We start from the raw sequence: 26,559 nt of genomic DNA on the forward strand, positions 1-26,559 counted from the left end.
GTTGTATTCTCAGAAAGTCGGGGGGAAGGTAGAATCACTGTCAGAAAACAAAGCCTTTGTTCTCAGTCGCCCATTCCTAAAGCTCTTGTGCCTTGCCAGGGCATGGAGGGTAAATGTCAGTGCTCAGTGGATTTTACCACAACCCCCAAAGCCAGCACAGGCTTTCAAAGCTTCTGCTGATGAATCTCAAAATAAGGTTCTTGTGCTAAGGCTGGTATGGACTCCACCAAGCCACAGCTCAGAACACACCTCAGCTTGGCTGCTTCCAGTGGCAGAGAGAAGCATTTCATGAGTCACCAACCACTCTGAGGTGTCACTTTGTAAGCTGCTGTGTAACACTTAAAACTTGTTGTGAAAAGGTGCTTCTGGCCACTCCTGGTGCAGAACAAGCCATCTGCCCTAGGCATAGCACACACAGGCACAAGGAAGGGCAGCCCTCTCATTGCCAAGCAGGGCAGCCAGGTCACCCTGGCTCAGCCAAGCTCCAAGACTGGCAGGAACAGAGGGGAAAAGCCAGGTCCTGCTTCAGTGTGATCCAGCAGCCAGTCAGAGGCTGAAAAGACTTAAATGCTCCACAAAGCTGCACAAAACCTGAGCTGCTCCCTATGCCATTTCTGCCCATGGTACCTCAGGAATCACAGAATGTTAGGGGTTGAAAAGGTCCTTTGGAGATCAAGTCCAATCCCCCTGTCAAAGCAGGATCTCCTAGGGCAGGTCACCCAGGAATGTGTCCAGGTTGGTCTTGGAAGTCTCCAGAGAAGGAAACTCCACAACCTCTCTGGGCAGCCTGATCCAGTGCTCCCCAACCTCACAGCAAGGAAGTTTCTCCTCATGTTGAGGTGGAACCTCTTGGGTTCCAGCTTGTACCTGCTGCTCCTCTTCCTGCCACTGGGCACCACCCCAAAGAGCCTGGCACCTTCATCCTGGCACCCACCCCTCAGATACTTACAGACATTGATCATGTTCCCTCTCAGCCTTCTCCTCTCCATGCCAAACACCCCCAGGGCTCTCAGCCTTTCTCCACAGCAGAGATGTTCCAGGCCCTTCATCATCCTCAAAGCCTCCACTGGACTCTCTCCAGCAGTTCCCTGTCTCCCCTGAAGTGTGGCCAAAGATGACCCAGGGTGTGCCCAGGTGGACAAGAAGGCCATCAGAAGCCTGGCCTGGATCAGCAATGGTGTGGCCAGCAGCAGTAGGGCAGGGATTGTCCCCCTGGAATGGGCACTGGTGAGGCCACAGCTCAAATCCTGGGTTCAGTTTTGGGCTCCTTCCCTGTGACCGTTTGAGGCTGTGCCTTTAAGGAAGGGGCACTGTGGCTAAACGTTTATAAATATTCTGTATTCTAAATGAATTTCATTGGTGAATTATTGGGGGAGGTGAGATTGTAAGACCCAGAGCAGCTGGAACTTTCGTTTTAGTTTCCTTCCTTCGCTCTCCCTTCTAGCTGGATTGCTTCTGGGCTTCTGGCCAAATAACAGATAAGAGATACTAACCCCCTGTATCTAGACCTCTGTCTGCCTTGCTAACTCCCTTTTTTCTCTTCTCTACCCTCTTTGGGGAAGAAGGGAGGTAGGGCGGTGAAGGGGGCACAGGGGGAAGCCCCCTCTGTTGGGGGTCTGGTTTCTGATTGTGTTTCTTTGCTGTATATTTCTGTATATATTGTAAAATTCTGTATATTTGTGTACATCATTTCCCTGCTGGACATTGCTTTGTAAATACAGCATTCCCTTCGCTACACCGGCTGGGTTAGTCGTGGGGTTTTTCCTTACTTCTTCTTAGTGGGGGAGGGAAAGCTGGGCCTTTCCTTTCAACCCACCACATTCCCAGAAGGACACTGAGGGGCTGGAGCAGGTCCAGAGAAGGGTAACAAAGCTAAGGAAGGGTCTGGAGAACAGGGCTGGGGAGGAGCGGCTGAGGGAGCTGAGGTTGTTTAGTGTGGAAAAGAGGAGGCTGAAGGGAGACCTCATTGCTCTCTGCAGCTCCCTGAGAGGAGGGTGGAGCAAGGTGAGGGTTGGGCTTTTCTCCCCAGTAGCAAGTGACAGGGTGTGACAGCCTGAAATTGTGCCACGGAAGATTTAGGTTGGATATTAGAAGAATCTTCTTCACTGAGAGGGTTCTCAAGCCCTGGAGGAACAGGTTGCCCAGTGAAGTGGTGGGCAGTTACCATCCCTAGAGCAATTTAAATGTAAAGTGATGCTGAGGGACATGGTTAGCAGTGGACTTGGTAGTATTGGGTTAACTTTTGCACTCTGTGATCCTAAAGGTCTTGTCCAGCCTAAACAATTCTGTGATTCAATGGCTACTGCCCTGTGACCTGTGTGATGTTCACACAGACAACAGCCACCTTTCATAATCCCAGGTCCTCCAAAGTAATGGCTTTCACTGCTTGGAAGCCATGGTTGACACCTGCTGAAAACTGAAAGCAGCCTCTCTGCTGCTTCTAAGGGTGCTGCCCTCACCTAGGGTGGTCACAGTGGTGGTGGAGAGGCTCCTACTGCCTCAATGCACATCAGAAGAAACTACTCTGGAGAGCATAAAGGAAAACTTCTGTCTCGGAAGTACAGTCTGAAAGGAGGCTGTAGTGAGGTGGAGCACCTTCTGCCAAGAATCAAGTGGGAGGACAAGAGGCAACAGCCTCAGGCTGCACTAGGAGAGGTTTAGATTGGACATCAGGAACAATTTCTCACCCAAAAGGGTTTTCAAGGCCTGGCCCAGGCTGCCCAGGGCAGTGGTGGAGTCTCCATCCAAAGTTGTGTAGATGTGGTGCTGACAGCCATGGGTTAGTGGTGCCCTGGCACTGCTGGGTTAAGGGTTGGACTCTTACAGGTCTCTTCCACCCTAAAGCATTCTGTAATTCTAAGGAACAAACACAGGGATGAACTGGTCCCACAGCAGGAGAATCAACAGCACCTGGGGAGGTGAGTCATGGTTCTCTAATTTGGTGACATTTTTGGAGGGAGTCTGGAAATAGGCAGAAAAGAGAAGCTTGGTGTTGTCTACAAACTTCCTGAGGCTGCCCTCAGCCCCCTTACTCGGATCACTGACGAAGACATTGAAGAGAACTGTGCCCAGCACTGAGCCCTGGAGACAACACTGGTGACCAGCTCCCAGATGGATTTCACTCCATTGCCACAACTCTCTGTGCCCAGCCCTCAGCCAATTCTTAACCCAGGGAGGGGTCCACCCCTGCAAGCCCTGGGCAGCCAGGTTCTCCAGGAGGATGCTGTGGGTCCTGGTGTCCAAGGCTTTAGTGAAGTCCAGGTAAGCAACACCCACAGCCTGTCCCTCACCCACTCAGTGGGACCTTGTTAAAGAAGGTCACTTGATGCCCTTCAGTTCTTGCAGTACAGTTGTTCCTCCATCACCTCCTTAAGACTATTCAAGATATTTGGTTTGCTCTCCTGCCTCACCCCTCACAATCACACCCTCAATGCTGTGGGTCTGTGGATTTGTTCCCTGTCTTACACCCTCCTCACACTTTGGCACATCCTGCCTTGGGGTTTTCCACACTTTTCTCGCATTTGCTACATACTCTTGGAGAGAAAGAACCAACAGATGGTGTGGTGCTCATGTTTGGGGTGCACCACACATGTGTACAGTGTCACAATTAGTTTTGTCCTTGGCTTTTCCCCTAACAAATCCTAACTTCCTTTTTTTGCATCTCAGTGCAGTGATTGCTCACAACCCAGAGATCTCACTCCATCCTGCAGGGCCCCTTCTTCCCGGCCACTTCTGAAGGCTCTCAACACCAGCCACAGCCACAGCCAAATGTCTCTACAGACTCTTCTCACAGTGACAACCCTTCCTGCACTCATTCCCTCCTTGGCTGTCTTTGAAATAATTCAGCAAGAGAACTTCTTAAAAGCCTTTTGAACTTCCAAGAACCACATTCATATGTCTGCTGGCTCCTCTTTCCAAATCCATGTTCTATTTCTCTACATACCATGGTATCAACCCTTCAGGAGTGCTTCTATGGATTTGTCCAAGCCAGACATCAAAGTGCTCTCAGCACATCACTACCTTGTTCTCTTCTGAAGCCCTCCACATGGCACTATACACCCCACCCTCATTTCACAGGCACGTACTCACCTGTCCTCTAGTTGTGTTCCATTAGGACTATGGGTAAATATCTGATCCCAGAGCCTTTCTCCACTTGCCCTCACCTATTTCTTCCAGTGCTTGATGGACACTTCAATTCCAGGCACAGCCTCTGCCAAGGCCCTCACGAAGCAGCATCCCAGCATGACAATCAGTTTGCTGATGACACCAAACTGGGAGCAGTGGCTGACACCTCTCAGGCTGTAGAGTTGGGCAGAGAGAAACTGAATGAAATCCAACAAAGCCAAATGTAGAGTCTGGCATTTGGGAAAGACCAGCCCCATGGACAGGTAGAGGGGACTGACCTGTTGGAGAGCAGCTCTGGGAGAAAAGGCCTAAGAGTCCTGGTGACAGAAAGATGCCCATGAGCAAGCAATGTGCCCTTGTGCCAAGAAGGCCAAGGGCATCCTGGGGTGGATTACAAGGGCTGTGATAAGTAGGTCAGAGAGGCGGTCTTCCCACTCTGCTCTGCCCTGGTGAGGCCACATCTGGAATATTGTGTCCAGTTCTGGGCCCCTCAGTTCAAGAGGACCTCAGGAAACTGCTTGAGAGAGTCCATCCCAGAGCCACAAAGCTGCTCCAGGCATTAGAACATCTCCTTTGAGGACAGCTGAGGGAGCTGCGGCTTGGAGCTGGGAGCAGAGCAGCCTGAGGGCTGCCCTCATTGCTGGGGATAAAGATGTGCAGGGCTGGAGCCAGGCTCTGCCCAGGGATGCCCAAGGACATCACAAGGGGCACTGGGGGCAAGCTGGAGCAGAGGAGGTGCCATGGGAACAGAAGGAAAACTTTGTCACTGTGAGGGTGCTGAGCCCTGGAGCAGGCTGCCCAGAGAGGCTGGGGAGTCCCCTTCTCTGGAGACTTTCAAATCCCTCTGGGATTCCTGTATGACCTGCCCTGAGTGATCCTGCTCTGGCAGGGGGATTGGGCTGGATGATCTCCAGATGTCCCGTCCAACCCTTCACATTCTGTGATTCCCTGATCTACCTTATTTGTGGGCAGGCAAGCTGGGTAGGTTTGGGTAGACCTGGATAGGTTTCTGATTTTCACACAAGTAAAGAATTGATTGGGTAAAGTCTACTTTTCCCCAAGGTATCATTTTCTGCTGCAATGCTCTACAGGTCCTATGAACCCTCTCCCACTGGCAGGCCTCCTGCTTATCATTTGAGTCAATGATTTTCAAGGTCTTTTCCAACCTAAACAACTCTAGGATTCAAGGATTTTTTTGGAAGATTCTACTACTATTGTTACTAGTATTGTCATCACCATTTTCACCATTATTGTTAATGGCTTCTGCTAGTTGCCTCTCAAAGGCTTTGCTGGTTGTCCTCAATTACCTGCAAATAACTAAATACCAGACTAGGAGGAAATCAGAATGATCACATGGATGTGATCATTACTGCATCTAAGTGTCCTGGATGACAGTGACCAGTGTCAAGTATTTAGGGCAAGAATTGATAAGAAGTGAAAGCAGAGCTGCAGTCAGACAGCCCTGACAGAAACCACATCCAGAGTGAGGGATTAAGACAGAGCTAAGGACCTGACCTCCAGGACTACTGTGACTATTTAAATAGCTTTTTAAATCCACCTACACTTAAACCACCACAACCTCAGCAGCAAGTCCCACAGCTTCAGGTACTTAGTGAAAAAAACCACTGTCTTGGTTGGAAGGCAGAAGGATCCTTTTGTTTCATTCTTGTGTTTTGGGAAACAGAGACGCTTTGCAGCTGTGCTCCCCGCAGCACAAAGGGGACAGACAGCTGCTGCTCAGCTCCCTCGGCTACCTGTTTCAAAGCTGTGAGGTTTCTGTCAGCTCTGTCCTTCTTCAGGCAGAAGAACAACTCTGAAAGCTCTTGTCTACTGTTCTCATGGAGCTCCGCTCAATCCTTCTGGCAGTGGGACATGCATCCAACACTCACACATTACAAAGTGCACCATTGCGTTTTCAGTTAGGGAGGGTTTGGAAGCCTTTAGTTCAGGCTATTTCTTGCTCTCTCATTTCTGCATTCAGCTCACTTACTAACTGGTGCCTTCTCCACTCCCCTACCCCCAGAGCATCACCTCAAAGAGTACATTCTTCCATTCCTACAAGCTTTCAGGCAGTCTTTGGCTGAAAACTTCCCCCATATCTTTCACACCTGAAATGGCAGCGATCTACACAGGAAAGACTACTGAAGAGCACACCAGAGGGTAACAGCTGCTGAGCACCTCTGGCCACAAGAAAACACAAATCAGCATTCAAAAGAAAAAAGGAGTTTCCAGCTGGAGAGGAGGGCAGCAGAGCAGTGACTTACTTCTGCAGCATGGCTTGCCACTCGCCTAGCCTGTCCCCTATGGGAAAGCGCTTGATGGTGCTCTGGATCTTCGCTCGCCACTCCCTCATGTAGTCCTCAATGTCGAACACGAAGGGCTGCTGCCCAAAGTTGGCATCCACTATCTCTCCTGGAGTCTGGAGACCCACTGTAGGGTAGAGATTGGACTGGGAAGGAAGAAAAAGAAACCTGTATTAAACCCAGCTTTTTCCTTCTGTTTCCAGTGAAGTGGTTTGGTCAGACAAAAAAGCTGCTCGTTCCATGGACAGCTAGAGCAGGAAGAGGCAGCAGCCCCTCAGCTACATCTCAGGGACTTGTGCATTTATGAGGAGCTACTGCTTAAAACCAGAACAGGCTGAGTCCTGAGCAGCCTGTGATCAATGCCATGACTGCCGTCTGCAGCCTGTCTGCTTCCTGCCTTAGTTCTCTCTGATTTCTACCACAGTTCAAGGAGTACCACTAGAATCAAAGGGGCACCACCTCCACCAACAGATCCCCACTGCTTCAGCTCAGCTCTCTCTCTTCTGGAGGCTGGATGTATTACATGGCTGATGAAAAAGGAACAGACAGCAGTGGAGCTCTGGGGTTAGGTCTTTTATGACCCCAAGACAGTAAGCCAGCCACACAAGAAACTCCACTACTGAGAGACAAATTTCATGTTAAGGGCAAGCATCCGGCTCCAAATCAGGGCTTTGACCCAGTGCCAAAACACAGGGAAAAGAAAAAGGCTACTGCCACGAAAATACCTCTGCAATTCAGCCATAGTTCAGCTTCCAAAGCTGATCTAATTGAAAACAGGTAGACAAAGTCTATCCAGCTCTTTGAATCCAGGCTATTTTAAGAATAAGCTTATGGATAGGAACTGAGCTCCTGAGCCCACTTGAATGTGGGGAAAAGAGAAATGGCATTGGACAAGGTACTCTAGACCACATTTCTTTAGAGTGTATTCCATTCACTGACAGGTTGCTTCTCTGCAGCATGAACCCTGCTCACCCTCTGCTGGAGAACATCTGCTCAGGTTTAGGAGCAAACCCCTCTCATGCCATTTGTACACTGCTCAGTGCTGGGCTCCTCACCAGGATTGGCACAGCCAGAACCAGGCCCTGGGCAAGGCACATCGGTGCATGCAGGGCAGTCAGAGCCTGGGAGGTGCCTAGTGGTGGTGTCTTGCTTGTGGTTGAACCCATGTCAGACATCAGATCGCTGGGGGTGGAGACCTCTCTCTAGGTCAAGTCAGCAAGAACTACAGCTGGTGCTTATCTGGGCATCCTAAAGGAAGCTGGGATGGCTCTCTCCTCTGTTGGGAGGGGCATGGGCTGTCCTACAAACAAGTGGAGAATCTGCTCAACTCATTTCTCACAATTGCAGAGACCTGAGGTGTTGGCAACACCACTGATCTCCTCTTGAGAATGACTGCTGTTGTGCATTGTACTTTTTTACTAAAGGGACGAGGTGGCCCTTGGCAGAACCCTGATGTTGCCGGCAAAGACGGAGCCAGCAGGGGGTGAGAAGTGATTCTCTCTCTGCTTTCACTGGCCTGCCCACACCTGCAGCACCATGCTCAGCTCCCCACCTCCACAGCCCGAGAAGAGGAAAGACATTCCCAAACAGGCTCTACCTAAGATGGTCAGAGGGCTGAAGTGCACAGCATACAAGGAGAGGATGAGGGCTTGGAGAAAAGAAAGAAAAAGGGAAAATCAACCTGCAAGTCTTCCATTCCCCAAAAGGGATTAAAAATGGAGATGTTAGTGAAAAGACAATGGGCAGGGAAATCCTGACTGGGGCACCCAGAGAGACTGCAGCATCTGTGAGATTTTCAAAACTCAGCTGGGTAAGGTCCTGATTTGTCTGCTCTACCTTAACAACCAAACCTCAAGAATCAAAGTAAAAAAACCACAAAGAATCTATCAGTACAGGCTGGAAGGTGAAATCAGAATGACTGCAGCATTGCTGACTCAGCACACCTCCTCCTCTCCTGCTCTCACCCCAAGGAAGCTGCTGGGTTTTGGAGGTGAGTAAGGAGAATGTGGCTACCAGGGGAAAGTTCTGTGTTTAAAGCCAGGCTCTCTTTCCTTTCCATCCCAGCTGAACAGGAGCTCTCTCTCATGAGGGATCAAATTTTTTCCACAGTCCAACTTTAGACTTTTCCAATAACTTAACTTTTGAATATAATGAAACCAAGGACTTCCAAAGCATGGAATCAGACCCCCCCAAATACTTGGAAGCTGGAAGTCAAACCTCCCAGGTTCTAAGCTTATCACCGATTTTTCAGCCATTTTTCAGTGTGTTCCCCTTGGAGGGGAAGCTGCCCACCCCCTGCTCCTGTCACATCATCTCCTAGTTAAAACTCCTTTTTCCCACGTGGGATATGTCCTGTTTGGCAGCAGCTGGGAGCTACTCGTATCTCCATCACCCTGCCAAATGCAGAGAGGCATCCTCTGGGAGCCCACTGACTGGGCAGATGCTTCTCCTGTCACCTTCCCAGTGGCACCTGGACCACATTGATGCCAGTAGTTCATTCCTTTTGCCCCTGTGCAACCCCACCCTGGACTCAGCCATATCTGTTTCCCTACATTTCCTGCTGTTTCAGCAAACACCAGGCAGGATAAACCTGGCACAGGCTTGAGTAAATCTGAGAGCCTGGCTTGAGCACTGGCTGGAATTGGTTACAAAGAGGGCAAACTCCCTCTGTGGGGTATCCACTTCTAGTCCCCCCCAACATCCTTTTCTGTAAGCTGGAGAGATGTGGAGCTGGTGGGTGGCTGTGCACTGGAGAAGGAACTGGGTGGATGGTTGCATCCAAAGGGTAGTAGTCAGCAGCTCGACGGCCAGCAGGAGGTGGGTGACAAGTGGTGCCACTCAAGGGTCTGTACTGGGTCTGTGCTACTCAATGTCTTCATCAGTGTCACAGGCAGTGAGACTGAGGCACCCTCAGCAGGGCTGCTGCTGATACCAAACTGAGCAGTGAGGTTGGTAAAGCTGAGGAACGGGACCTGTAGGGACCTGTATAGGCTGCAGAGGGGGCCGAGGAGAACCTCATGAGGCCAAGTGCAAGGTCCTGCACCTGGGTCAGGGTAACTCTTGATACCAATCCAGGCTGGGGGTGATGAGACTGAGAGCAGCCCTGCAGAGAAAGACTTAGGGGTGCTGGGGGGGGAGAAGCTGGACAGGAGCCAGCAATGGGCACTGGCAGCACAGAAGGCCAAGGGCAGCCTGGGCTGCATCCAAAGCAGCATGGCCAAAGCTGGAGAGAGGGGATCCTGCCCCTCTGCACTGCTCTGCTCAGACCTCACCTGCAGTGCTGTGTCCAGCACAAGAGAGATGTGGACCTGCTGGAAAGGATCCAGAGGAGGCCATGAAGATCATCAGAGGTCTGGAGAACCTTTGCTATGGGGACAGGCTGAGAGAGTTGGGGCTGTTGAGCCTGGAGAAGACACGGCTCCAGGGAGACCTCAGGGCAGTCCTCCAGTACCTGAAAGGCTCCAGGAGAGCTGAGGACGGACTTTTGACAAGGGCTGGAAGTGCCAGGATGAAGGACAATGGCTTTGAGCTGGGAGAGGGAGGACTGAGACTGAAGATGAGGAAGGAATCCCTGACAGCGAGGGTGAGGGGACACTGGCACAGGTTGCCCAGGGAGGCTGTGGATGCATTCAGGGGAGCTGCATTTGGGGATCTTTGATGATGGAACATGAGAGGCTACTCAATGGCTTTGCACAATGCCTGTGGTCAGGGACTGGCACAGGATGCCCAGGGAGGTGTGGTGGAGTCCCCATCCCTGGAGGTGTTCCAGAGCTGTGTGGCCATGGCACTTGGGGCCATGGTGGTGCTGGTGGTTGGACTGGATCGTCTCAGAGGGCTTCTCCAACCCAAACGACTCTGCGAGTCTATGAAAATTAGGCATTTCGGGGCTCTCTGAAGCTGGGACGTGAGAGGGTATTCAATGGCTTTGCACACAGACTCCCCACAGCTGAAGTTGCTTTTGGAAGCAGTTTTGCCCTGTACTGCAGGGCTTTAATTCCAGAAGGAGTAACATGCTGTAGGAGGTGGTGAGGGATGAAAGGAGCCATGTGAGCAGCCCACGAACCCAGCCACAGAGTCCCAGCCAGAAGAGCGCCCCCACCAGTCAGGAACCTGAGGCCATTTTTAACACCAAACAGGAAAACCAAGCCCACACCCTTCCCCCTCCCTTCTGTGAGCATGCTGAAAGCAGGAGTACTTACAGGGAGGTCTGTAAAGGCAATACCTGTTGGGGGAAAAACATTAGAATTAAAAAGACAAAGGATTTTCTTCCCTGCTTGGCTACATCCTAAACATGCCTCAAAGTGTCACTGTATTTCTACAAACCCCATCTCTGACCTTACCATATCCAGCAGCAACTTCCCCCCCCACACCAGTCCCCTCCTCTGCTCATTTTTGCATCTGCAAAAAGGTTCAGGCTCAGTGTTTCATCTCTGCCTGACAGTTGGCTTTCTAAAAGCAGCTCCTCCTGTCTTTGCTTCTTGAGGATCATGAAGGGACTGCAACATCTGTCTGATAAGAAAGGCTGAGCGCCCTGGGGCTGTTTAGCCTGGACAGGAGGAGCCTGAGAGGGGATCTGATCAATGGTTACACATATCTGAGGGGTGGGTGTCAAAGAAGGGGCCAGGCTCTTAACGGTGTCCTGTGACAGGCCAAGGGGCAATGTATACAAACTGGAGCCCAGGAGTTTCCACCTCAACATGAGGAGAAAGTTGTTTGGTGTGAGGGTGCTGGAGGCCTGGACCAGGCTGCCCATATAGGTTGTGGAATCTTCTTCTCTGGAAACTCTCCAACCCACCTGGATGTGTTCCCGTGTGACCTGCTCTAGGAGATGCTGCTTTGGCAGAAGGGTTGGAGTTGGTCATCTCCAGAGCTCCCTTCCAACCCCTACCGTTGTGTGGTTCCGTGATTCTATGACGCCCTCTGTTACAGAATCACATAATGGCAGAGGTTGAAAGGGACCTCTAGAGATCATCCAGTCTAACCTCCCCCTACTCTGAAGGGGCTGGTTTTCAAGACTCACTTTGGCTTTACAAACAAAGCTTTCCTACAACATTGCTTTGGTGTAGGCTAGAACTAATCCTTCTTCTCTACCAGAAAGACAGGGCTGAGCATTCGACATTTTGCAGGAGGACCAAGACAGGAGCACCTGAGAAGTGCTGTGCAAAGAGGAGCTTCATCCTCAGCCACTACAGCTCCAAACCCAAGAGACTGAAGAGTCTATGATTCCCTTGGGATTCACTCTTGGCACATCAGAAAAGAGACATTCCAGCCAAGGCAGCCATGGCCTAGGGTGGCTGATGAAGCTATGGCCAGACAAGGCTCAGCCATGGCCAGGCTCTGCAGTGAGACAGGACATAAATCTGTCCCATGTGTAGCCCCAGCAAAGGTTTCCCCTGCCAGGGGAAGACTGGCACCCACACTAGTATGACCAGGGTTTCCCCACCTCTCAGCCAGGCAGCAGGCAGTGAAAGAGCTGCCCAGAATGGTTTGAATGTGAGGGATGTGCGAGGAAAGGCTGGGGGAGCTGGGCTTGTTTAGCCTGGAGGAGGAGAGACTTCATTGCTCTCTACAGCTGCCTGAAAGGAGGGTGGAGCCAGACGGAGGTTGGCCTCCCCAGTAACTGACAACAGGACAAGAAGAAACAGCCTCAAGTTGTGCACAGGAGGTTCAGGTTGGATATTAGGAGCAACTTCTTCACACAAAGGGTTCTCAGGAACTGGCACAGGCTGCCCAGGGACCTGGTGGGGTCACCATCCCTGGAAGGGTTCAAGAAACAAGTAGATGTGGCACTCGGACATGGTCTAGTGGCCATGGTGATGCTGGGCAGAAGGTTGGACTTAACTGATCTTAGAGGTCTTTTCTGACCTGAATGACTCTGTGATGCTGTTCTATGACTAGTTTAACCAAGAGCTGTGACATGATGTCACCAGGCTGGCCTGAAATGCTCAGAGAACCAGGAAGTGAATCATTCCAATTTGAAATAGCCCAGACCCAAAATTCAATGCTTGAGAAAAAAATCCAGGATATTCTACTACAGAAGCATAAGGGTTCATAACACGCTGGCAGACAGCCAACAGGGTGTAACTAACCTGGTGGTGGTTTGAACCCTCTCCACCATCCAACCAAAAGCTGTGTCCACAAGTGGTGCTGAATATGGCTGAAGAAAATGTTCAGGAATCATTTCTCTCACTCCAGCACTTTGCCCAAATATTGTTCCTCACTCAAACCATTTATTCCCTTTGCACTTGTTCTGCTCAGTTGGATGAAAGCTTGTTTCTGCCCTTGCACCAGGATGAGGCCAACCTCTTTGAGTCAGCAGCCCACCAAAGTCCTCTTCTGCCACCCAAGACCCCTCAGAGACAAAGGTTTTGCACCATTTCCATGACAGCTCATGCAGCTGGGTCCTGCACCCAGCACATGGACAAGCACCCAGTTTTTGAGTGGACGAGAAAGTGGGTGGAAAATCAGCTGGAGTGTCAAGATTGAAGAGTTGTGATCACTAGCTCCAAGTCCAAGTGCAGTCCTCAGGGATCGATGGCAGGGCCAATATGGTTTAATGTCTTCACTCATGACCTGCAGGATGATTGTCAGTTTCCCTCAGCAGCTTCACAGGTGTCACCAAAGAGGAGAGTGGACAGGAGGCTGGAAGGCATACAGCTGTTCAGAAGGACCACAACAGGCTGGAGAAATGATCCAGCACAAACCTCACAGAGCTCGAAGAGTTCAACAAAAGCCCTTCCACCAGGCTGTAATATTTCAAGGAAACCAGACAGGCTTGGGCTGACTGGAGAGAAAGCCCTGCAGGAAAGGATGCAGGGATCCTGCTGAGCAATGAGATCAGCAGTCAGCAGTGGGGCCTTGCAGTGCACCCCTTGGGCTGTGGCAGCAAGAGTGCAGTTGGAGTTGTATTAGCAAGCTGGGCTAGATGAGGGCAAGTTAAAGGCTGTGCCTGCTCTCTTCTCTTCAACACCTGTGAGTCTAAACTGGGAATGGGATGTCCACTGTGGGGCTTCCCACTGGAAGGCAGGTGGTGAAACTGGAGTGAATCCAGTAGAGGCCAACAAGATGAAGAAAGGCTAAGGAAGATACAACTGTCTTGTGGGTGAATGTGGGAAAGACGGAGACAGGTCACTGGAGTTGAGACACGGTGCAAGGTGGCAAATTCTCACTAGGTATTGGGTAGGAAAAATCACACGGGAAAACCTCATTATCAGTGTGGTCAAACCCTGACTCAGAAAAGCCTTCTGGGGGATTTCCAGTCTTTGAGACAGTAAAAACTTAGGAGTTTGAGTAGCATGATCTCACTGGTCATTGATGTGTGATCTCCAGAGATGCCTCCTGGGGTGGTGTGGTGGTTTAGGCTGGGTGCTGGCCTGGATGCCTGTGGTGGTTTAGGCTGGGTGCTGGCCCAGATGCCACTGCGCAGGCCACACCTGGGAGGTCCCAAGGGGTGGGCCCAGCCCAGGGGGTGGTCACAGGGACCAGGTATTCCATTCCCATAATGCCCTGCTCCCCTATAAAAAGTCCATGCGGGGTCTTCACTTCCTCTTTCGTCCCCTGCTGCTGCCTAGGTAAAATGGCTGAGCTGCCTCCCTTGGGCCTGCCCAGGCCCAAGGCTGGGTTGGGGGGGGAGGAAAGAGCCCTGGGGGGGTTTGGGTGTACCCCCAGGTGGGGATGGGATGTTCTTGGGTATGTTCTGGGATCTCTCTCTTTGTCGCGGTGCTTGTGGGTCTCTGTAAAACTTTCATTGTTGTTTATTGTTGTTTTCCTATTTAAACTTTCCAACACTTTTGCAATCCGTTTGCCTGAGTCGTTATTTCTGCCTGTGGTGGGGAGGGGATCTGCCCCAACCCATTACAATGCCACTGCACAGACCACACCTGGGAGGTCCCAAGGGGTGGGCCCAGCCCAGGGGGGTGGTCACAGGGACCAGGTATTCCATTCCCATAATGCCCTGCTCCCCTATAATAGATCAGCGCGGGGTCTTCACTTGCTCTTTCGTCCCCTGCTGCTGCCTAGACACAATGGCTGAGCTGCCTCCCTTGGGCCTGCCCAGGCCCAAGGCTGGGTTGGGGCGGAAGAAAGAGCCCGGGGTGGGGGTGGGGGTGTTGGGTGTACCTCCAGGTGGGGATGGGATGTTCTTGAGTATGTTTTGGGATCTCTCTCTCTTTGTCACACTGCTTGTGGTTTTCTGTAAAACTTTCATTGGTTTCCCATTTACACTTTCCACCATTTTTTTGCAATCCATTTGTCTGAGTCTTTCTTTGCCTGTGGTGGGAGAATTGGTCTCCCAAACCATGACACCTCCCAGTGACAATGACTCCATGGGTCTCTAACTGAACTCATCACACTGCTTTTAAATTAAGGCATTTGGATGGTCTGCACACTGTTTCACAGCTAAGACAAATAAAATGCTTTCTATATTGAGAACTAGATCTGCTGGAGAGTTCTGCTTGGAGAGTTCACCCTGCATCTGCTGCACACCTGCATCCAACAAAGGCAGCAGCAGGAAGCAAGAGAATCCTAGCTCTGACCAGACTGACCAGAATGTGGAATTGAATTCTGGGTCTGCAGCACCTCCAAAGCCTGGATCCAGCCTGAAATACCAAACTTCCTAAGTCTTCCTAAGTAAGAACTGGACAGCTCAAGAGGTCAGGAAGCAAAAACAACTGTGTGAAGAGCCTCTTCTGTAAGTCCATGATGTTAACTCCTTGTCAAGGCAGTGACATAAAGACCTTCACTGAAGCCTCAGCAATGGGGGACAGTGACACCTTCACCTGCCATCTAATCAAAGGACTTCCACCATCTTCATGGCCTCCTCTGGACACACTCCAGCAGATCCATGTCTCTCTTGTGCTGAAGAGCCCAAGGAGACAGCAACAGTTGCACCTGATGCTAGTGACTAAGCAAGGTGTCATTTAATTCTCTTGGGCAATGCAGTGGTGAGGGGTCTTGAACACAAGTCCTGTGAAGGGCAGCTGAGAGAGCTGGAGCTGTTCAGCCTGGAGAAGAGGAGGGTGAGGGGAGACTTCATTGTGCTCCTGAAAAGAGGCTGGAGCCAGGTGGGAGCCAGAGTCTTCTTTCAGGTAACATTGACAGGACAAGAGGAAATGTTTTCACAGTATCACAGTATAACCAAGGTTGGAAGAGACCCCAAGGATCATCAAGTCCAACCTGTCCCAACAGACTTCATGACTAGACCATGGCACCAAGTGCCACATCCAATCTCCCCTTGAACACCTCCAGGGACGGTGACTCCACCACCTCCCTGGGCAGCCCATCCCAATGATGAACGACTCGCTCAGTGAAGAACTTTTTCCTCACCTCGAGTCTAAACCTCCCCTGGCACAGCCTGAGACTGTGTCCCCTTGTTCTGGTGCTGGTTGCCTGGGAGAAGAGACCAACCCCTTCCTGTCTACAACCACCTTTCAGGTAGTTGTAGAGGGCAATGAGGTCACCCCTGAGCCTTCTCTTCTCCAGGCTAAACAATCCCAGCTCCCCCAGCCTCTCCTCACTTTTTTTATTTTTTTTTTAATTTTTTGGGGGCAAGAAGGATCATTTATTAATTAGAACTATGCCAAGATGTGCAGATGTGCCAGGGAGGCCCAAACAGCTTCCGGCGACAGCCTCATCCTCTCGGCGCTTAGTCCAGCTTAATAAAGCCTATATCCTTGGCGTACTGACGGAAACATTGCCGGCACATGTTGGGGCCGTATTTGCGGATGAGGCCGTGTCGGTTGGAGCACGCGCGGCACGAGCGAGAGCCCTGGCCGAATTTCCGGGGGTGACTCCAGTAGAGCTGCTGGTGGCCCATGCTGTCTGCTACGCGCGGGGCTGCGAGAAATGGCCTCAAGATGCACCAGATTGGATATTAGGAAAAATTTCTTCACCAAAAGGGTGATTGAGTACTGGCCCAGGCTGCCCAGGGAGGTCGTGGAGTCACCATCCCTGGAGGTGTTTAAAAGATAAGGAGCTCAGGGCCATGGTCTAACAGCTGTGTACATGGAGATGTTAGGTCACAGTTATGATCTTAATGTCTTTTCCAACCAGTTGATCCTATAATTCTTTCCCATTTCTTCCCACTGGCAGTGTTCAGCACACAGCAGGCATCACTTAACACCAGATGAGAAAACACAAGCTTTCCACCCAAACACTCCATCTTGGAAGGAAAAGGAATGCTAAAAATCAAGGGGAGACCAGGTGACCTCATTGCTGTAAAGACCTCCAAATGTCCCAAACAGAACAAATCTCTGAGCAGGCCATAAGGCAAAGGATCGGAGGAGGAGGATGGGAAAAGGGCACACAGAAGGCACTGAACTGTGCTCTATTTAGCTTCATGTGCCCAGGGACAGCTCAGGCCTGAGAACAGAATGGGGATGGAGGGACAATTTTCCAACCAAACCCCTTCTGCTCTTTGGGCTCCTTGCTTCATAGAAGAAATCAAGGCTCCCACACTGCCACCCAGATACAAACCAAAGCTCAGGAACAGCAACTGTGCAGAGATCTGCTGAAATCCCTCTGACTGTTTCAGCACCCCAGGCACTGAGCATGGTGAACTTGTCTCCATTCTGAACAACAGCTCCTGCTCTACACCATCAGCTGCTGCTTCCATGCCTCTCTTTGTCTTTCCAATACAGCACTGACAAGGGCAGTGGCCACAGATCAGGAGTTAAATTTAGAATACAATCATGGAACAGTTTGGGTTGGGAAAGCCCTCCAACCTCATCCAGTCCAACCACCAACCCAATCCCACCATGGCCACTAAACCACAGCCCCAAGTGCCATGGCCCCACAGTTCCAGAACACCTCCAGGGATGGGGACTCCACCATCTCCCTGGGGAGCCTGTGCCAATCCCTGACCAAAATCCAGTTACTAGAAGTCTGAGCAGGTAACTAATACTACAAATGTCTCCTGGTGTTCCCACTAGTGACTCATCTCACTAGGTAGTAAGCCATTTCATGAGGCGTGCCCCAGCATCACACATCATCTGGCTGCTAAATAGTTAGAATTCCAACAAGGAAGCCAGATCAGACATCTCTGAGCAGGTCCCCACAGGGCCTCCGGCTGAGGCTCTGTTTCTAAAATGAGAATGTTAAAAGTGAATCACAAAGGATGCTCAAGGAATTTTTTTTCCTTGAGCCTTCCTTCAGCCTTTTCCAAGGCTGAAGACCTATTGTTGTGCTGCAAAGCATGAGGACTAGTTGGTGAATGCATGGTCACAGACTCCATCCAGAATGCTCCTCAGGAGGCACATACCTCATTTCTAGACAACCATCCCCTCACAGGGCAACAAAGGGGGAGTACAAGGTTGGAGGAAAACTGAAAACAAATCTCCAAAGGACTCCTGTTGGAACAAGCAAAGCCTCCCTGCAGCTGCCTCAGGGGAAGGATCCAGTCTTTTGTGGGGAAAAGACCTAATTTCAGATCCATGTCTCTGCTCTACCTGTAGCACATCATGATGCCCTCGCAGCGCTACAGACCTGCTGAGTTTGGAGCCACCTCTGGAGGTCATCTAGTCCAATATCCTCTGCTCAAGCAGGACCACCCAGAGCTAGCTGCCCAGAGCTGTTTCTGGGTGACTTGTGAATACTTTCACAGATGGAGATTCCATAACCTCTCTGAGCAACCTGTGCCAGTGCTTGGTCACCCTCACAGTGGGTATATCTCCTGATATTCAGAGGGAACCTCCTGTGTTTGTGCACTGAGCACCACTGAGAAAAGCCTGGCTCCATCTGCTTTGCACCCTCCCTTCAGGCATTAATACACACTGATGACATCTCCCTGAGCCTTCTCTTCACCAGCCTGAACAGCCCCAGGGCTCAGCTTTTCCTTCTAGGAGAGATGCTCCAGTCCCCTCAGCATCTTGGCAGCCCTTTGCTGTACTCTTCCCCACTATGTCCATCTCTCGCTTGTACATGGGAGCCCCAAGACCTTTCCCAAGAACCCAGCAGAAATTATGCACCCTGCAGACACTGCACTTCAGTCCCACTCCTTCCTTCAGCACAGCCAGCAGCTCCAAGGCTGCTGTTCTGACCGACAGTGGCACAGGGGGCATTTTCTACCAGCATTTTCACCTTGAATCCAGCAAGGTAGAACTGACACCGCAAGGAGAAGCAAAGGAAAGGAGAGCATGCCCCTACCAAACAAACTGAATTCCAGCACAAAACATGAGATTAGCTTGTCCAAATTCATTGTGTGACCCAAAAAAAGGCCAGGCATGTATCAGAGTTGGGCAGGGTGCCACTCAAGGAAAGCTTTCTGTTAGACAAACCAGGGGCGATAGATGCCTGGAAATAAATCGTCTGTGACTTATTCCTTTGGGCAAAATGGTGAAGTCCTTAACTGTAGGGGCACCTCCCGAAACAGCTGTGGAGTAAAGCACATCACAGATCAATGCTCAGCACAGGCTTCTTACTCTGGGTTCATGTCTAGTTTTGGGAGTGCCTGAACCAATGCCTAATGCTCATAGAGGGACAAGTCCCTTTAAAAATGAGAAGATGCTGATGCAGTGGCTTTGTAGTCACTTGAATAATACACTAAATGGGGTCAGAGTGGCTGGAGAGTGGTCAGGCAGAAAAGGACCTGGGGGTACTGATTGACAGCTGCCTAAACATGAGCCTGCAGTGTGCCCAGGCAGCTAAGAGGGCCAATGGCATCCTGGCCTGCATCAGGAACAGTGTGGCCAGCAGGAGCAGGGAGGTCATTCTGCCCCTGTACACTGCACTGGTTAGGCCACACCTCGAGTCCTGTGTCCAGTTCTGGGGCCCTCAGTTTAGGAAGGAGGTTGACTTGCTGGAACGAGTCCAGAGAAGAGCAACAAAGTTGGTGAGGGGTTTGGAGCATAAGCCCTCCAAGGAGAGGCTGAGGGAGCTGGGGTTGCTTAGCCTAGAGAAGAGGAGACTCAGGGGTGACCTTACTGCTCTCTACAACTACCTGAAGGGAGGTTGTAGACAAGCGGATGTTGGTCTCTTCTCCCAGGCAAGCAGTACCAGAACAAGAGGACACAGTCTCAGGCTGCGCCAGGGGAGGTTTAGGCTGGAGGTTAGGAAGAAGTTCTATACAAAGAGAGTGATTGCCCATTGGAATGGGCTGCCTGGGGAGGTGGTGGGGTCACCATCATTGGAGGTGCTCAGGAGGAGACTTGATAGGGTGCTTGGTGCCATGGGTTAGTTGTTTAGGTGGTGTTGGATTGGTTGATGGGTTGGACGCGAAGATCTTGAAGGTCTCTTCCAACCTGGTCTATTCCATTCCATTCCATTCCATTCCATTCTATTCTATATACAATTCTCCCTTCCCCTACTTTTTTCCATCTTTGTTGCCAGCCATCAGCCATATCACCTAACCTCCCACCAGATGTGAAGTAGCAGAGAGAAGGAGCAGAAGCTGGTGATGCAGGCTTGATCTGCCTAGGAAAAATGAAGCAACACAGAAACCATCTCCCGTGCTGGAAGCCTCGTAGCCAATTTATATCTACTGACTGCATCTTCTGCTCCTTTCCTCTCCCCTTCCTTGAATCTTAGCCAGGAGCGTGACAGAGCAGTTACAACAGATGCAGAGCAGTAGGCAGGGGCGGCTGGGCAGAGCCCTCCCTGTGCTGGGCAGAGCCCTCCCCGTGCTGGGCGGAGCCCTCCCCGTGCTGGGCGGAGCCCTCCCCGTGCTGCAGAGCTTGCTGGACTCACCCAGGCTGTGGCCGTTCTTGGTGTAGAAGCAGGTGTTGTTGATGAGATTGACACAGCAGCCAATCACATCTCCAGTGGTGAAGGTAGGGCCGTAGGGCTGTCCTGTCCCCGAGGAGCAGAAGGAGTGCCCATCATCCCCATGGTACCCATAAGAATGTTTGTCCCATCCTACAAAGGAAAAGGCCAAAGAAGAGGTCAGCAGGGCAGCCAGCACAGCACAACAAGATGGCAATCACAGCTCTGGGAACACAACTGCCTGGAGGGAAGCTCAACACCTTGGATTCCACTCCAGATTCATCCCAGTACTGACTGTCACAAAAGAGCAGCTGATGGCCATCAGCTGTAACAGATCATTTGAGCTTCAACCACCTTGGTCCCTTATGAGAAACACAACAAAGAACAAACTGCAAGAAGTCACACAGAATGGTCTGGGTTGGAAGGGACCTCCAAAGCTCATCCATTCCAATCCCTCTGCAGTCAGCAGGGACATCCTCCACTAGATCAGGTTGTCCAGAGCCCTGTCCAGCCTCACCTTGAGTATCTCCAGGGTAAGGGGCCTCAACCACCTCCCTGGGCAATGTGTTGCAGTGTTCCGCCACCCTCACGTGCAGAACTTGTTCCTCACATCCAATCTTAATCTGCTCTACTCTAGTTTGAAGCCATTGTCCCTGGTCCTGTCACTGCAGGCCTTTGGGAACAGTCTCTCTCCATCCTTGTAGCCCCCTTCAGGAACTGGCAGGCTGCTATTAGGTCTCCCTGGAGCCTCCTTTTCTCCAGGCTGAACACCCCCAGCTTCCTCAGCCTGTCCTCATAGGAGAGATGATCCAACTCCCTGAGAATCTTCATGGCCTCCCCTGGACCCTCTCCATCAGGTCCATGTCCTTCCTGTGCTGTGTCCTCCTGTGCTGAGGGCTCCAGAGCTGGATGCAGTGCTCCAGGTGAGGTCTCCCCAGTGCAGAGCAGAGGGTCAGGATCCCCTCTCTCCATCTCTGGACACACTGCTTTTGATGCAGCCCAGGCTGCCCTTGGCCTTCTGGGCTGCCCTTGGCCTTTTGGGCTGCAAGTTCACTTTGTCATTCTGACAAAGATTTAAACCTGTTTGTTTTACCTTGCCTGTGTTGCAACAAGCTCCTCTCTGTGAAACATCTGTATTTCATGGAATGATAGTATGGGTTAGGTAGGAAGGGACCATAAAGATCATCCAGTTCCAACCCCCCTGCCATGGGCAGGTGGTGGAGGCCCCATCCCTGGTGACATTCAAAGTCAGACAGGACATGTTCCTGGACAGTCTGCTCTAGTTGCAGGTGTCCCTGCTGACTGCAGGGGTGTTAGACAAGAGGACTTTGGAGGGTCCCTTCCAACCCATTGCATTCTGTGATCCTATGATTCCCCATAAACACCACAGCATAAAGGCTCCACAGATATGATTCCATCAAGCAGAGCTCAGGCACATGCACTCAGGTATCTTATCACCCGCTCGGGGGTTCTCAGCAAAGCACAAGGCACTCAGCCTGTGCCCAAGGCCCTCTGCTCCTTGCACCACACCACAGGAATGCCAACAGGAAAGTCAGGGAATGGAGCAAGGCTGACACATGCCACACTCCAAGATTTTTCACCTCGGGGCAAAGCTTGGAAGTGAAAGGTGTGGAAGACTCCCAGCAAATCCAGCTGTGGTGGTTTAGGCTGGGTGCTGGCCCAGATGCCACTGCACAGGCCACACCTGGGAGGTCCCAAAAGGGTCCAGCCCACTGGGTGGTCACAGGAAACCAGGTATTTCAGCCAGAATTCCCTGCCCCTCTATAAGACATCCACACGGGGTCTTCACTTCCTCTTTCGTCCCCCACTGTTGCCTAGGTAAAATGGCTGAGCTGCCTCCCTTGGGCATGCCCAGGCCCAAGGCTGGGTTTTGGGGGTAGAGAAAGAGCCCTGGGCAAGGGGGGGTTGGATGTACCCCCAGGAGGGGATGGGACATCCTTGGGTATGGTCTGGGATGTCTCTCTTGTCATGGTGCCTGTGGCTCTCTGTAAAACTTTCATTGTTGGTTTTTTTGTTTTCCCATTTAACCTTTCCATCACTTTTGCAATCCGTTTGTCTGAGTCATTATTCTTGCCCATGGTGGGAAAATTGGCTTCCCAAACCACGACAAGGTGCTAGGCTGGACCTTGTTCTCACCAACAGGGAAGGGCTGGTAACCAGTGTGAGGCTCAGAGAGAGCCTTGGCTGCAGTGACCATGAAGCAGGTGAATTTAATCTCCTCAGGGCAATCAGGAGGAAATATTCTAAGCCTACGACCCCAGACTTCAGGCGTGCAGACTCTGATCACTTCAGGGATCTGATAGCCAAAGTGTCATGAGACGAAGCCCTGGAGGGAAGAGGGACCCAGGACAACTGGTCAGTATTCAAGGACCACCTCCTCTGTGTCCAGGAGCTATGTATAACAACAAAGAGAAAAGCAGGAAAGAATTCTAGGAGGCCTGCCTGGATGAGCAAGGAGCTGCTGGACACACTATTACTTAAAAAGAAACTCTATGGGAAGTGGAGGGAAGGACAGCTAGAACAGGGGGCATATAAGGAAGCTGCCCGAGCAGCAAGAGACCTGGTTAGGAAAGCCAAAGCAGAGTTTGAATTGAATCTAGCCAGGGAGGCTAAAGGGAACGCTAAGAACTTCTACAGGTATATGAATGGCAAGAAGACGACTAGGGAAGGTGTGGGCCCCCTCAGAAAGGAAACTGGTGACATGGTCACAAGTGATGAGGAAAAGGCTGAGGTACTCAATGACTTCTTTACCTCAGTCTTCACTGCAAGGGCCTCTAGCCACATGGTGTCATAGAAGACAATGCCAGGGACAGGGAGGAAGAACTGCCCATCGTAAGTGAAGATCAGGTTCATGATCACCCGAAGAACCTGAAAGTGTTCAAGTCCATGGGACCCGAGGGGCTACACCCATGGGTACTGAGAGAACTGGCAGAGGAGGTTGCTAAACCCCTCTCTATTCTATTCCAAAAGTCCTGGCAGTCTGGGGAAGTCCCCACAGACTGGAAAAGGGGAAACATTACTCCCATTTTCAAAAAGGGTAAGAAGGAAGAACCAGGGAACTCCAGGCCAGTCAGTCTCACCTCTGTGCCTGGAAAGATCATGGAGCAGATCCTCCTGGAGGCACTACTGACTCAGAAGAATAGTGAAGAGGTGACTGGGAACAGTCAGCGTAGCTTCGCCAAGGGCAAATCCTGCCTGACCAACCTGGTGGCCTTCTCTGAACAGGTGACAACAGTAACAGCTGAGGGGTGAGTGACTGATGTCTTTTACCTGGACCTGAGCAAAGCCTTGGACACTGTCCCACATCACATCCTGGTCTCCAAACTGGTGAAATGTGGGTTTGATGCATGACCACTAGATGGATGAAGAACTGGCTTGATGGCCACACCCAAAGAGTGACTGTCCATGGGTCCATGTCCCAGTGGAGGCCAGGGACAAGCAGAGGCCCTCAGGGATCAGTCCTGGGACCAGGCTTGTTCAACATCTCTGTGGGTGCCATGGACAGTGGCACTGAGTGCACCCTCAGCAAGTTTGCTGATGACACCAAGCTGTGTGGTACAGCAGACAGGCTGGAGGGAAGGGATCCATCCAGAGGGACCTTGACAGGCTGGAGAGGTGGGCACAAGCCAACCTCAGGAGATTCAACAAGAGCAAGTGCAGGGTCCTGCATCTGGGTCGAGGCAATCCCAGGCACAAATCCAGGCTGGGCAGGGACTGGCTGGAAAGCAGTCCTGAGGAGAGAGACTTGGGGGTGCTGGTGGAGGAGAAGCTTAATAGGAGTTCTCAGTGTGCACTTGCAGCCTGGAAAGCAAATCAGATCCTGGGCTGCAGCAAGAAGTGTGGCCAGCAGGTCAAGGGAGGTGATTCTCCCCCTCTGCTCAGCTCTGCTGAGACCCCACCTGGAGTACTGCATCCAGTTCTGGAGCCCTATTACAAGAGGCATATGGATGTGCTGGAAGGTGTCCAGAGAAGGGCCACGAGGATGATCAGAGGGCTGGAGCACCTCTCCTATGAGGACAGACTGAAAGAGTTGGGGCTGTTCAGTCTGGAGAAGAGAAGGCTCCGAGGTGACCTAATTGTGGCTTTCCAGTATCTGAAGGGGGCCTACAAGAAGGCTGGGGAGGGACTGCTCAGGATAGGACTAGGGGGAATGGAATGAAGCTGGAGGTGAGGAGATTCAGGCTGGACCTGAGGAGGAAGTTCTTCCCCATGAGAGTGGTGAAGCCCTGGAATGGGTTGTCCAGGGAGGTGGTTGAGGCCCCATCCCTGGAGGTGTTTAAGCCCAGGCTGGATGAGGCTCTGGCCAGGCTGATCTAGTGTGGGGTGTCCCTGCCCATGGCAGGGGGGCTGGAACTAGATGATGCTTGTGGTCCTTTCCAACCCTGACTGATACTATGATACTATGATATCCAGCGTTAGTTCCTATGGGAGTGATGTGTTCCCGTTTCTGACTTTCTACCTGGAACGAAGGTGAGGGCAGCGGCTCGGGCAGCGGCTCGGGCAGCGGCTCGGGCAGCGGCTCGGGCAGTGGCTCGGGCAGTGGCTGGGGCAGCGGCTCGGGCAGCAGCTCAGGAGGCGGCTTGGGCGGAGGCTCGGGCAGTGGCTGGGGCAGCGGCTCGGGCAGTGGCTCGTGCAGCGGCTCGGGCAGCGGCTCGGGCAGTGGCTCGGGCAGCGGCTCGGGCAGCGGCTCGGGCAGTGGCTCGGGCAGTGGCTGGGGAAGTGGCTCGGGCGGAGGCTCGGGCAGTGGCTGGGGCAGCGGCTCGGGCAGTGGCTCGTGCAGCGGCTCGGGCAGCGGCTCGGGCAGTGGCTCGGGCAGTGGCTCGGGCAGCAGCTTGGGCAGCGGCTCGGGCAGTGGCTGGGGCAGCGGCTCGGGCGGAGGCTCGGGCAGTGGCTGGGGCAGCGGCTCGGGCAGTGGCTCAGGCAGTGGCTCGGGCAGTGGCTGGGGCAGCGGCTCGGGCAGTGGCTCGGGCAGTGGCTCGTGCAGCGGCTCGGGCAGCAGCTCGGGCAGTGGCTCAGGCAGTGGCTCGGGCAGTGGCTGGGGCAGCGGCTCGGGCAGCGGTTCAGGCAGCGGCTCGGGCAGTGGCTGGGGAAGTGGCTCGGGCAGTGGCTGGGGAAGTGGCTCGGGCAGCGGCTCGGGCAGCGGCTCGGGCAGCGGCTCGGGCAGTGGCTCAGGCAGTGGCTCGGGCAGTGGCTGGGGAAGTGGCTCAGGCAGCGGTTCAGGCAGCGGCTTGGGCAGTGGCTGGGGAAGTGGCTCGGGCAGTGGCTGGGGAAGTGGCTCGGGCAGCGGCTCGGGCAGCAGCTTGGGCAGCGGCTCGGGCAGTGGCTGGGGAAGTGGCTCGGGCGGAGGCTCGGGCAGTGGCTGGGGAAGTGGCTCGGGCAGAGGCTCGGGCAGTGGCTGGGGCAGCGGCTCGGGCAGCGGCTCGGGCAGTGGCTCAGGCAGCGGCTCGGGCAGCAGCTTGGGCAGCGGCTCGGGCAGCGGCTCGGGCAGCGGCTCGGGCAGTGGCTCGGGCAGCGGCTCGGGCAGCGGCTCGGGCAGTGGCTCGGGCAGCAGCTTGGGCAGCGGCTCGGGCAGTGGCTGGGGCAGCGGCTCGGGCGGAGGCTCGGGCAGTGGCTGGGGCAGCGGCTCGGGCAGTGGCTCGTGCAGCGGCTCGGGCAGCAGCTCGGGCAGTGGCTCAGGCAGCGGCTCGGGCAGCAGCTCGGGCAGTGGCTCAGGCAGTGGCTCGGGCAGTGGCTGGGGCAGCGGCTCGGGCAGTGGCTCGGGCAGTGGCTGGGGCAGCGGCTCGGGCAGTGGCTCGGGCAGTGGCTGGGGAAGTGGCTCGGGCAGCGGCTCGGGCAGCGGCTCGGGCAGCGGCTCGGGCAGTGGCTCAGGCAGTGGCTCGGGCAGTGGCTGGGGAAGTGGCTCAGGCAGCGGTTCAGGCAGCGGCTTGGGCAGTGGCTGGGGAAGTGGCTCGGGCAGTGGCTGGGGAAGTGGCTCGGGCAGCGGCTCGGGCAGTGGCTGGGGAAGTGGCTTGGGCAGTGGCTGGGGAAGTGGCTCGGGCAGCGGCTCGGGCAGCAGCTTGGGCAGCGGCTCGGGCAGTGGCTGGGGAAGTGGCTCGGGCGGAGGCTCGGGCAGTGGCTGGGGAAGTGGCTCGGGCAGAGGCTCGGGCAGTGGCTGGGGCAGCGGCTCGGGCAGCGGCTCGGGCAGCAGCTTGGGCAGTGGCTCGGGCAGCGGCTGGGGAAGTGGCTCGGGCAGAGGCTCGGGCAGTGGCTCGGGCAGTGGCTCAGGCAGCGGCTCGGGCAGCAGCTTGGGCAGTGGCTCGGGCAGCAGCTCGGGCAGCGGCTCGGGCAGTGGCTCGGGCAGCGGCTCGGGCAGTGGCTCGGGCAGCGGCTCGGGCAGCGGCTCGGGCAGCGGCTCGGGCAGCGGCTCGGGCAGTGG

General features: G+C 53.2%; 2 protein-coding genes across 3 annotated transcripts in view; both read right to left on the bottom strand.

The window, feature by feature from the left end:
- The window catches only part of RANBP10 (RAN binding protein 10), an 82,997-nt gene that overhangs the window by 15,585 nt on the left and 40,853 nt on the right, over nt 1-26,559 (bottom strand). For both annotated transcript variants that reach the window (XM_054169913.1, XM_054169911.1), the window contains exons 4-6: nt 20,109-20,276; nt 10,628-10,650; nt 6,390-6,574 (exon numbers count right to left, since the gene is read on the bottom strand). In XM_054169913.1, coding sequence (XP_054025888.1) covers nt 6,390-6,574; nt 10,628-10,650; nt 20,109-20,276 — 376 coding nt within the window. The remainder of the gene's footprint in view (nt 1-6,389; nt 6,575-10,627; nt 10,651-20,108; nt 20,277-26,559) is intronic.
- Nucleotides 15,988-16,264, bottom strand: LOC128898136 (40S ribosomal protein S29). The gene has a single exon (XM_054169914.1). The coding sequence runs from the start codon at nt 16,240-16,242 to the stop codon at nt 16,072-16,074; it is 171 nt and encodes a 56-aa protein (XP_054025889.1). The 5' UTR covers nt 16,243-16,264; the 3' UTR covers nt 15,988-16,071.

This window comes from Dryobates pubescens, chromosome 19 (genome assembly GCF_014839835.1).
Source record: "Dryobates pubescens isolate bDryPub1 chromosome 19, bDryPub1.pri, whole genome shotgun sequence".
Taxonomy (NCBI): domain Eukaryota; kingdom Metazoa; phylum Chordata; class Aves; order Piciformes; family Picidae; genus Dryobates; species Dryobates pubescens.